Source organism: Rhinichthys klamathensis, unplaced genomic scaffold (genome assembly GCF_029890125.1).
Source record: "Rhinichthys klamathensis goyatoka isolate OS25496 unplaced genomic scaffold, OSU_Roscu_1.1 h1tg000109l_1, whole genome shotgun sequence".
Classification (NCBI taxonomy): Eukaryota; Metazoa; Chordata; class Actinopteri; order Cypriniformes; family Leuciscidae; genus Rhinichthys; species Rhinichthys klamathensis.
In genome coordinates this window covers 4,366,312-4,378,699 of record NW_026606647.1, presented here as the reverse complement: position 1 = coordinate 4,378,699, position 12,388 = coordinate 4,366,312, and the positions used below count along the sequence as shown (strand labels likewise).

The 12,388-nt window shown below is 37.9% G+C and overlaps 2 protein-coding genes across 3 annotated transcripts in view; one reads left to right on the top strand and one right to left on the bottom strand.

Annotated features, from left to right (window-relative positions):
- cyfip1 (cytoplasmic FMR1 interacting protein 1) overlaps positions 1-12,388 on the top strand; it is a 38,597-nt gene that overhangs the window by 17,600 nt on the left and 8,609 nt on the right. For both annotated transcript variants that reach the window (XM_056253969.1, XM_056253968.1), the window contains exons 16-25: positions 2,610-2,763; positions 3,105-3,261; positions 3,544-3,640; positions 3,767-3,843; positions 3,966-4,074; positions 4,178-4,297; positions 4,745-4,944; positions 6,978-7,065; positions 11,518-11,661; positions 12,234-12,324. In XM_056253969.1, the coding sequence (XP_056109944.1) occupies positions 2,610-2,763; positions 3,105-3,261; positions 3,544-3,640; positions 3,767-3,843; positions 3,966-4,074; positions 4,178-4,297; positions 4,745-4,944; positions 6,978-7,065; positions 11,518-11,661; positions 12,234-12,324 (1,237 nt within the window). The remainder of the gene's footprint in view (positions 1-2,609; positions 2,764-3,104; positions 3,262-3,543; positions 3,641-3,766; positions 3,844-3,965; positions 4,075-4,177; positions 4,298-4,744; positions 4,945-6,977; positions 7,066-11,517; positions 11,662-12,233; positions 12,325-12,388) is intronic.
- LOC130087583 (fibronectin type III domain-containing protein 9) lies at positions 7,660-8,573 on the bottom strand. The gene has a single exon (XM_056253970.1). It carries the CDS (start codon positions 8,513-8,515, stop codon positions 7,850-7,852), a length of 666 nt encoding a protein of 221 aa, XP_056109945.1. The 5' UTR covers positions 8,516-8,573; the 3' UTR covers positions 7,660-7,849.

The window sequence follows — 12,388 nt, the reverse complement described above, 5'->3', positions numbered from 1 at the left end:
GCAACCCCATTATACATGCATAACATTTTTTCTGACAGTGGTGGTAATTAACCTCAGAACTCCAGGGGGCAACAGAGTTATCCTCAAATGCATGTAGTTTATGATTTCCTCCATTCTGAATGCAACAGCATGTAAAATTTATATTGCATCGACATCGAGTCAATTGGGGTCATGTATTTATGTAGAGTATGTTTCAGGCTGAGGAAATTGATAAATCTATTTCTGCTGCTGATGCCTTTTTCAAACAGGGTCCAAAAGCTGTACTCGCTGATTTCAGATTAGCTACATATCACCTCATCCCATTTTCACCTTGTACAACCCCTTATCTGAAACAACCCAACAAGTCATATTGCTATCTGTTTTTCAACCTGTTATACACACACACACACACACAATCACACATGCTCTGCCAGTGTCATTCAGAAGAGCTTGTAATCTTTCGCTAGCTTCTGCCGCATATATTGCATGAAGCACAGTTGAATCCGATGTGCCGTGGAAGGGTGTTGTATTGAATGTCAATAGCGCCTCGGGGATTTGAGCTGCCTCTCAACATGATCTCAGTGCTTTGCTATTGCCATTTTTTGAGAGATTCATACATGCGTCATGATTTCCGTTCGTGAATGATTAAAATGTCTCCACGATCTGCTTTTGAAAAAATATTGTAGTATCGTGCTAAACAGTCGGTAATCGTAAGTGAACGTAAACAGTTAAGGAGAAAACCAGTTGCGTGTCTGTATATTAGATCCGTGCTTTAAATTGACAGCAGCCTAATAAACCTGTCTTTTGTGTTTGATTAACATTAATAACAAGCGGCAACAAAGAGAAAATCACTTGCAAAATAGTAAAAACCAACATGAAAAAATCTTGATTTTCCTGAAAAAAATCGTGATATTAAATTTTTGCCATATCGCCCACCCCTACTCTGAAGCAAAATTTGGGCTTCGCTGATGCTTTGGTATTAAATTAATTAACTTTCATTTAGAGGAATTGGAATGCCAGTGGATAGTTTACTATTATAGAACTCCTTATATATATATATATATATATAGATTATTTTTATTATTATTTTATATTTATTTATTTTACCAATTGTATTTTTGGGGTTCTCATTAATGTGTATTAAAGAAATAAGTTTAGTGTAATTTTATATATATATTAGGGCTGTCAAATGATTAATCGTGATTAATCACATCTAAAATAAAAGTTTTTTTTTTACATAATATATGTGGGTGCACTGTGTATAATTATTTTATATATATAAATACACACACATGCTTGTATATATTTAAGAAATATTTTCATGTATATACTGTATATAGATTTATATATAATTTAAATTATATATAAATATAAATATTTTATATATAAATAATATTTTTTTCTTAAATATACATGCATGTGTGTATTTATTTATATATATATATATATATATATACAAAATAATTATACACAGTGCACCCACATATATTATGTAAAAAAAATAACTTTTATTTTGGATGTGATTAATCGTGATTAATCATTTGACAGCCCTAATGTGTATATATATATATATATATATATATATATATTGCTTTCACATAAATAGGATATTTCATTCTACTTTTAAAAACTGGTCATAAGGCATGAGATTAATTGCAATTTTATTCCATTGGAACCACTATTATGAAATCTGCATATAGTTTTCTGGGTAAACAAGAGAAATCTTAATCTCAGATACATGCCAAACTTAATAAAACAATTTTCCAATATAATTTTTATCAGTTATCTTTAGTACTATCCAACTTTTGAAAACAATGATATCATTTTGTTGCTTTTATAATATCTGTAACGAGGTTCAGTTGTTATGGGAAGGAAGAGGCGGGAACCGTCGAACATTCAACCATTTTAATAAATAAATACAAAAACGAAAGTATGCGAGCAGCCCCTCGCGGACGACTGCTGGCCACACAAAACAGAAACAAAACACAGCATAAAATCAGGCCTGTTCCTCTCGATCTCCACTGTCGTCGCTCCTCCTTTTATGCTTCCGCTCCTCCGTGAGAGATACGAGACCGGTGCGTCGCGCAGGTTTCGCTCATCAGTAATCACGCCACCGGCCTCGCGCCACTCTCTCACGGCCCTCGACCTCGTCCTGCTCGCCACAATATCATTTTATTTTTATGTAGCTGCCTATATATTTTAGGAAGGTTGCCTCTCACAAGGGGATCATATTTGAGGGACTTTGAAAATCCCTGTCTTATATTATGAACAGGGCAATTTGACCCAACAATGACTGTTGTGAATGTAGCCTCTCTCAGTATTTTAATACATTGCCACACGGACACACATACACACAATTCCAGATGGAATTCAAGGGCAGAGATACAGAGTCCTTTGATACCTGGCTGAAATGTCCAGGGAGGTTTTGACACTTGTATGCCCTCCATCAGCACATTAATGCACTTAGACCAGAATGCAATAGAGAACCCCTCACCTGTGTCGAGATGACGAGAGCAGAATGGTGATGTGAATCTGTCTGTTGAGGAGTGGCTGTGCTTAGTAAAGATGTCCAACTTTGCATCAGAGACTTAATGTCCTTTCATCTGCTGCTTCTTTCTGTTCCTCTATAGCTGTATATGGTCAGGACGATGCTGGAGTCTTTGGTCGCTGATAAGAGCGGCTCAAAGAAGACTCTGCGCAGTAGTCTTGAGGGACCGACCATCCTGGACATCGAGAAATTCCATCGCGAATCATTCTTCTACACTCATCTGCTCAACTTCAGTGGTAAGGAACAGGCTAAATGCCTGTCCTCCCCACATTTGTTGTATGTTCACCCTTTTATGAACAGTAAAACTGATGTGCAATTACCATGATTTTAGTGTCCAACTATATGACTATACTATACTATTTTAACCAAACCTTTTTTGCATACCACTATGTACCAATACACATTATCTCTAATAATTTATATTAACCATAGCAGCGTTCCATTACAAATTAAGAATTGTCCATTTTGATTTCATGGTGACTTGGTGTCCAAATAGTTTATGGGGCCAGTCTATTTAGTTGAATTTGGTCAGACGGTATTAATGTTTTGTCTCTTATGCATGCGTGTTGTGTTGCAGAGACACTGCAGCAGTGCTGTGATTTGTCCCAGCTCTGGTTCCGCGAGTTCTTTCTGGAGCTCACAATGGGCCGCCGCATCCAGTTTCCCATTGAGATGTCCATGCCTTGGATCCTCACTGACCACATCCTCGAGATTAAAGAGGCCTCTATGATGGAGTGAGAACAAAATATTACATTTTGGTAACACTTAAGTGTCCTTGTTATGGACTTTACATGTACTTACTATAGTAATAGCAGTAAATTATACATAACTAACCTTAAACCAAACCCTAACGCTATAGTAAGTGCATGTTAATTAATATTACTCAGTACTTAAATGTATAATTACACTGTAACAAGAACACCTTAAAAATAAAGTGTAATACAGTTTTTTAGTACATGAATTGCCATAGTATTTGTGCAAAAAAGTATGCTTATAAGTCTGTCTGATGTACACAGGTACGTGTTGTATTCACTGGATCTGTATAACGACAGCGCACACTACGCTCTCACAAAGTTTAAAAAGCAGTTCCTTTATGATGAGATTGAAGCTGAGGTAAAACCCTCTTGACCTTCTACATTCATTCTAAAAAAATCGTTAAATCAGTTATTGCATTTTGCATTTAATCTGCTTTAATGTTCTTTTAAGTGATTATGCGTCTGGATTTTTTCTTTCTCTCAGGTGAATCTCTGCTTTGACCAGTTTGTCTACAAACTTGCTGATCAAATTTTTGCCTACTACAAGATTCTTGCCGGAAGGTAAGTCTGTCTGTGAAAATGTCTTTTTCTGGACAAATATGAAACCATTTTTCTGTAGTAATGCAAGTAACTTTGGGGATTTAAAGTATCTTTTATTTTCTGAACACGATTTCTCTCTGTAGTCTCCTTCTGGATAAGAGACTAAGAGCTGAATGTAAGAATCAAGGTGCCAACATCTCGTGGCCTTCCTCCAATCGTTACGAGACGCTGCTCAAACAGAGACATGTACAGGTAAGAATGGCCACGTGACTCTTCTGTACGATTACATATTCATTTCTGTTTATTAATGTTGTTGTTAAGTTCGCTCATCTTTTTTTGCCCTTTTCTCTTGCAGCTCCTTGGACGATCAATCGACTTGAACCGCCTGATCACCCAGCGAGTGTCCTCTGCGCTTTACAAATCTCTAGAGCTAGCCATCAACCGCTTTGAGAGCGAGGACCTTACTTCCATCATGGTGCCTTATCCTTCAAGTGTTTTTCAAGTCATTTTTCTCTTACTGAGACCTTGAATTTGCTCAGCTTGTTTTAGCTGTGTTTTTACTTGAATTTGCCTGTTCAGGTTTTCTAATGAAAGGCAGGTTGCTTTCATAGCAGAATTCAAATTCAGAGCAGCAGCAATAATTCTCTGGCTCTGCCAGAGAGTGAATCGTTTTGTTATTATTTGCTTCCTGTATGTATGTATGTGTGTGTGTGCATAAATGTAGACATTGGACGTCTGATTGTGACACAGCATTTTTAAATGCCATGAAATTGTTCCAAGGCTCATGGTTTTCATACAAATTGTTGTCAGAAGTCTGCGTGTGCTTGAATAATATAGATATTCATTGTGTGTAAACATCATTGTTGTGTCAAAACGTGAGAGGGCTTTTTTTCAATCGTTCTTTCTCTTTGTCTATGATCAGGAGTTGGAGGGTTTGCTGGATATAAACCGGATGACCCACAAGCTCCTCAGCAAGTATTTGACACTGGACAGTATCGACACCATGTTTCGCGAGGCAAACCACAACGTATCTGCACCCTATGGCAGAATCACTCTCCATGTCTTCTGGGAACTCAACTATGACTTCTTGCCCAACTACTGTTACAACGGCTCCACGAACAGGTGGGTCAGCCCATCACCCTCACCCCCCGAAATGTCGGAATTATAAGAATTTTTTTTGTTTTTTTTTTGTTAAATATATTATTATTAAGTATAAATACTAAAAAGAATCATGCAGACTCTACTAATCTTTACTGATATGGTTGTGCATAGACATGTGCCGGTATTCGTTAATGCGATAAATCGCTGTAATGAATATGCACGATATTGTTATCGCGGGCACTTCAAAATACCGTGAAAAATAATAGATTCGAATTTAGACTTTTAGAACGTGCATTAGCTTATTTTCCATCAACCGCTTAAACACTGCATATGCTGCGCAAAACATGTGCGCACTCTGATGTAAACAATCCCCACATGTATAAGCACTGTGTGCATGCGGCAGCAGTGCGCACTCTAGTCTAATGTAAACAATCCTCACATGGAGTAGAAGCATGGCGGAAGGAGGAACGCTGCCGACGATTTATCCCTCGCAGGGCTGCCAACTCTCACGCATTCAGCTTTCAGACAGGACACGGAATATGTGCGGGGACGTTTTGTTGCTGCGCCGACCAAAGCACGCCGGGGTCAAAGTTCAAAATAGTTAAACTTTTTATTTGCAAAATAGCAAATCGCGTTGTATCTGAAGGGCAACGTTGAACCCAGCGGCCAGCGCCGCGCATTCCGCGACCTGTCTGAAAGGCGCTTTACGCAATTGACACTTTTCACACGCTCTGACACAGAGAAAAATCGCGGAGCAAAGAGGACACTGACACCGACAGACTAGAAAGCGCAGGTTACTTTTGATATGAAAAAAATAAATAAAAATCAGCTCTTAGGTTCTGTCCATTGTGACAGATCGCTGCGCCTCAGTTCAAGTAAACCGATCATCTGTTACTTTTTATTTAAAGATACAGTACAACTTACCGAAATGTATGTGCCTCATACATAATATCGATCAATCAGTGTTTTCCAAACACGGAAAGAGGTCAATAAAACTGCAGGAGAACAGTTATGTCACGGAACGTTACATTTACCTCAGGAAAGCCATTTAATGACCAGCACATTAGTTGACTAGAAAAAAATAGCGAGGAGTATTTTGCTAAATATGTGCACTATATTACATATTTATTATATGTTTACTTGTCATTACATAATTTTTATTATAATGAAAACCCCATTATATTTAATTTCTCTCTGTATGTTTACAGCATTATGTGAGAGATTTTTTTTTTCTTGAGAACAATTTACATGTAGACTGTTAATTGAGTGTTTGTCTAACTTTTGCAGTTATATCCATCACTTTCTCTTTTCTCATCTCTTTTATTTTCGAACACGATAATTTTACAAGGTACACTCTGACCCAAATATCAAATATGACAGCAGAGAGAAAAAGAAACGGCTTTGTAAGGATCCATAGTGAGGTGGGAAATATTTCTATGACTAAATTGTGAGGTCTTCAAGATAGAGTGTACGGACGTGATGTACAGGTAGGCTGAATGTGGGATAAAAAGAAGACAAGTCATCTTTACACTGTCAGGTTGAGGTGGCTTTAACATTTTGTGGCTTTCAGGGGAGATAGGGCTGTTGATATTTGAAAAATTCATCATAAATGGAGGCGTATCAAAATGAACTAACACCATAAGGGTTCAGCTGTTGTCTCAATGCAGTTCCTAACCCTAACTGGTAGGAGGATGCCATCCCTGCAGGTTACATCTTTATAAGATTTCAGAAACTATATTAGCTTCAGCTCGGGATGCAAATAAGGTACACAGATCACACTGATGCCACTTCTCGCCTGCTCCTGTTATATTAAACACACAGCTACAGTTACTTTAACCAGAACAGATATTTGTAGCCCTTTTTTTGTCTTTTTCCCTTAGAAACATGTTCCTCTGAAAGCTTGTGTGATGAGTTTTTCCAATGTATTGGTACTGTGAATGGGGATAGAGTGGACATGCTGAGTGCAGCCTGATTGAACAGAGATGACAATAACTGCATGACAAACTCAATAATACAAAAATGGTCAAATGCATTTTTTCCCCCATCTCTTTTAGATTTGTTCGCACCGTGCTGCCGTTTTCTCAAGAGTTTCAGAGAGACAAGCCTCCCAACGCCCAGCCACAATACCTATATGGCTCGAAGGTGGGTTTGAACGAGTTTAAATATCACACCTAGATCAGTTACATCTCCTTTGTTCACATGCAGTTGCAATATGCCTCTCACAAACAATAACATACAGGGAAATCTTTTTTATTAAGCAAGATAGATAGGTAGGCAAGCTACATTTCAAGCAGAGAAGGATATCAACAGACTGTCAACTCGCAGAGACATTACAATCAAAAACGCGTAAATGCATTAAAGCTATATATATATATACGTAAATTAATTTTAATCTTAATTTTGTGTCTATTAGAAAATCCTATTTCCTTAAGCATAAAAATTTTAATTGTCAAATAAGAAGAATGATTAAATATGATTATTATAAATATAAGTATTAAAAAAGTGGGTGGATTTGTTTTTATTATAAATTATTTAAAAAAAATAATAATGGGAGTAAATTTTATAATTTAACATAACTTAACATTTAACCATTTATAATTTAACATTTAACAATAAATTATTATACTGAATGCATTAACTCGTGTTTACACATTTAACCTTATTAGAAAGGTATACCAAAACAATGTGCACCTTAAAGTTCAGTACAGTGTAAGCTTCCAACCTTTGAGGCCTCCTTCAGTTTTCTTGGTTGATTAGCTAATGAAGTTTTCATCTGACATTAAAATGCTAAGTTAACCCCATCAGCCCAGCCCAACTGTCTGAGCCTCATTTTCTCAAAATGCCTTCCACCCCGTTGATTGTCCTCATTGTGTAAGTTCTAATAGTTTGAATTTTGGGGGTCAGTATATCACATTTGGCACCCCAGTTATTTTGACTCCAGGCCAAATCTGTGTTTATTACTTTGTGTTCGAAGTTCACGACTCTGCCCGTTTCCCATTTCTCTGCCATGCTCGACTCGAAAAGGATTCTCGATCACCGTTGCGTTCTGAGAGTCGTCCTCGCCGCAACCGGGCATATATAGGTTTTTTCTTCCTTCACTTCCCATGTTTCCACCCATGGGGGTCAGAGCCAGGTGTGGATGGTTCGGACCTGGCTGGTTTCCTCTTCCTGGGTCCCTCTTTGCTGGACACATGGTGTGGAGACATCCCCAAAGCAGAGCCACGGCAATGATCAGCAAGAGAATGCTGCTGGCCAGCCAGACTCCCATCGCCAGCTCCCTGCCGCTCCCCCCGAGCTCAGTGCCTTCATCTAGGGTACTAAAGACCTGGCACTGCTCTCTGGTGGGATTGGCAGACTGGCAGGTGACACAGAGGATGTATGTGGTCTGAGGACTGAGGTCGCCCAGACTGGTAGACGTCTGGCTCACGGGAACCCTGTCCTCGCGCAGGAAACTCTTCCGCGTGTAACCCATCAGAAGGCTGTTCCAGTTAGGGTGATACATGACGCTGTAGAACGTATCCACACAGCCTGGAGAAGACGGCCAGCTAACGATGGCAGAGGTGGCGGTGACGTTCTGAATGGTGATAGGCATGTTGAGTATGTCTTTTAGGTCAAGAATCTCTCATAAACGCACAGTTTGATGATGAAAGCTGGTTTAAGACGACATGCAACGATTTTGAAGAATCTGAAAGAACAGAGGGCAAAAAATATTCATTCGGGTAATTTCTATCCTTGAATGTGGTACAAAAAGGCCCTAATAAATTACCAATGGGCTTGCATCTGGCATAAAACATGTTCCTAGAGAATTTTAAAACTTCAATCATTGGTTTCAGAACTGAAATTGTGTTTGAATTGAAGGGCTTTGTCAAAAGGAATTAATCAGTAACATTGATTATAACTGATGGTTGAGAACGGATTTTTAGCCAATTGCAGTGTTTGTTTGTTTTGCAGTGGCAATTGTAGCTTTTTTTCTGTTCTTTCTGTTCTTTTCTGTCTAACTTGTCTTTCATATTGTGATAATTAACATTGAAAATGGTTGAGTAGGTAACACAAGATGGCTTTTGTTATGGTTCTATCCTCTTTTGTCATTTCAGTTTTCTCTTTCATTCAAGTACAATTGCCCTGCACTAGCATGGTGTTAGATAAAGCAGATTTATCTAGTGGGAAAAAGCATTAGGTTATTGAGTACAAGAGTTTTTTTTTTTTTTTTTTTTTTTTTTATCCGCCTTGATTACATTGTATCTAATTTTTTTTCCCTCTCCAAAACTATGTATCAAGGTATCTAAAGCAGGATTATGTGAATTTCCAATTGACGTAACATCCATATATCCCCTTGCCAAGAGAGAAGTTCTTAAGGGATTCTCTCGAGTCATTATAATTGAATGGCATTACAGCACAATAAATATAGCTTTGAGGTTAAAATTATATAAATGTCATGGTTTAACAAATAAACTATATATTTATTTAGTGTCCACTGTTTTAAGACAGGCCATTGATTATGCATGTTCAAACACTGATTCATGGTTATTTTATTTAAATTCTTCATTTCTATATTTGTAAATTTGTATTTATTTCTTATATCCCCTTGCTTCAACTCTCAGAAAGCAGACAGAGATCTCAGGATATTTATCTTTGGCTTAAAATGTGAATTAGTTTGTTCATAATAGTTGGCATGTTTTGTTTCTCTTGCTGCTCATGGATTTAGTTTGTTTGAAGCCCATAAACTCAATCAATAAATCACCACATTGGACTTGTGTGGATGAGTGGTGGTGAACCTTTATGCTACACATTCACACTGTAATTACTCGGCAGTCAGCACTGTGTGAAAGCTTGAACACTAATCATTTTGATCTTCCAGAAGCACACTGTCAATAACATTCAGACAAAAAACAGAATGTATATTCCCTCGCTCTATGCACCTGTCACTCTTTTCAATCTGTTTCAGATCTGCATAGCTGCTAAAGATTTATCTTTAGTTGTATTTTCAGACAGTACTTAAATTGGTCTTTTACCATTCTTTACAGGTAATCTACACTTTTAAAAAAATCTTTGGGAGTCTAACAGAGACACAGGTGTGTCTGGGAAAACTGATATTGAGAGGTAAAGGAGCAAAAATCCTACCGTAAGAGATAAGAGGAGTCACTTCATAGACCGATCGTCTCGCTGTTGCAGACAGAATCCCCCTGAAGCGTGAGAGTGTATGACCTGTAGCTTTCTCTTTGGCATGGCTCAAGTCTGCTTCAGAAAGGGCTCCACATCCACACTGCTGCACAGAAAAGCTCCTCTTTCTGATTAGAGCAGCAGACGGTACATAAAGCAGAGAGAGCGTGCAGTGGGGAGGGGGGAGACGACACATCAATGTTTTGCGTAGACTGCATTTTAAACAGAATTACAGCTGGGAGAGCGTGAACTCTCTTGCTTGTCCTCTGTCTCTTACGCATCATTTTTCCCTCAATTATTGGAGGAACACACAGCTTTTTTCCTCCCCCACTGTGCTTTCAATTACTCCCTCAGACTGGCGACCTGTCTCCTCTGACTCACTGCCACAACACCTACGGACATGCATGCTCCTGCATTGGTGATAAATCTTTAATCGGTCAACATAAAAGTACTGTTTGCTAATTAGAGAAACAAAAGGAACTTGTTTCTTTCCAATTATTTATTTTTATAAAAAAAAATTTGCTGTTTAAAAACTGTTAAATTTTAATTTTAGTAACGCGACACCAATAAACAAAGGAATCTTCAAAAAATTCATTGGCATGTTGTAAAAAATGTTTAGTTTAATAGGTCTAGTCCTTCAGAGACAATTTTGAATAAATGATGAGATTCATTTAGTGTGTGTGATTGTTTCTGTATGCGTGTATGTATGTATATACATATGTATATATATATAGTTCAGTCATGACTCTAGAGGCGCAGGCTAATAGTAGGTCCTTTACATGCAATCTGCAAGCAATCACGTCATTAACATATGGAGAAAGCTCATTGGCCTCTGCTGATTCTGCAGCCAATGAGATTGCTTGCTTATTATTCAAATAGTCTGGTTCAGTGTTTGCTGTACCTGTCTAGATCTACTTCTATGGGATTTGTGTCTATTCATGCAGCAGCAGCATACCTTACATGCTCACAGCATACACTCTGTATCTATTGGCAGTGGCAAGTCCATACTTGCTCTGTAGCAGCTGTAATAATAAACAGCAGTAGAACATCGTCATATTCATTAACATGCTAAAACTATTTCATAAGTTGTCATGATTTAAATATATAAATACACACACCCTTTGTTAGTTTGACAGCACTTTGGTAATGTTTACATTTTCTCTTTTTGACGAATATTCAAAGCCACAGCTGGTTCTGAGCTGTGTTGTTGGGTATGAGCTACAGTGATCAGATTGTTTTTCTCTATAATTAACTAAGGCAGGAGACTTTATTAATTATTTAATTTTGTAACAGTTACTCTTCTGCTATTACTTTTTTTACATAGACATATAAAGAGTTGTAATTAACAAATTAAACTATGCCTCAACATAAACTCTTCAGTTTTGCTCCATGCATTCCATATCATGCTCTCTTTTCTTTTTTATGATGATTCAGGCCTTGAATTTGGCATACAGTAGCATATACAGCCTCTACCGGAACTTCCTGGGACCTCCGCATATTAAGGCTATTTGCAGACTTCTGGGATACCAGGGAATAGCTGTGGTGATGGAAGAGCTGTTAAAGGTCGTCAAAAGCCTGGTACGTGCACGAGCATTCAAATTGAAGTTTGTGTATGAGATCTGAGGGCTTTTGCAAGACGGATTTTTAATCTGCTGCGCTCAAATGTGCATGTTGTATTTTGTATTTATGTCCGACCACGTTCCTACTAGAGCCTTCGAAGTGATGCGTTATTTTGAGTGGTTTTAAACTGTAGAACATATCAAGTCACCTTTATTTATATAGCGCTTTATACAATACAGATTGTTTTAAAGCAGCTTTACAGTGATAACAGGAAAATGATTCAATGATGCAAACAGTTCATTTGGGCTGTACAGCAGCTCTAAAAGAAATTAGTTTGGTGCTAGCAACAAGCAAGTTCATGGGTTCGATTCCCAGGATTGCATGCAATGATACGGTGTATACCAAATTTCTAATCTCATGATGCATCACATCATTTTTAAAGAATCTTAATTTAATCAGATCATTGTTAAAGTTAACTTTTTGCACCACCAATCTGTCTTAAAGGATAAAGAATGTCTTTTTCAGGATGTGTTGGTATTAGCAAACATTTGTGCTGAAATCACCTCGTCGTCTTGTTCTTTCCGATGCAGCTTCAGGGCACAATCCTGCAATATGTGAGGACCCTGATGGAAGTGATGCCCAAGATATGCCGTCTGCCTCGCCACGAGTATGGCTCGCCAGGTGAAAATCACATTCTTAAACAAGCCTTTTATTTTCTGACCCAAGAGAGGAACTTTGACCCTGT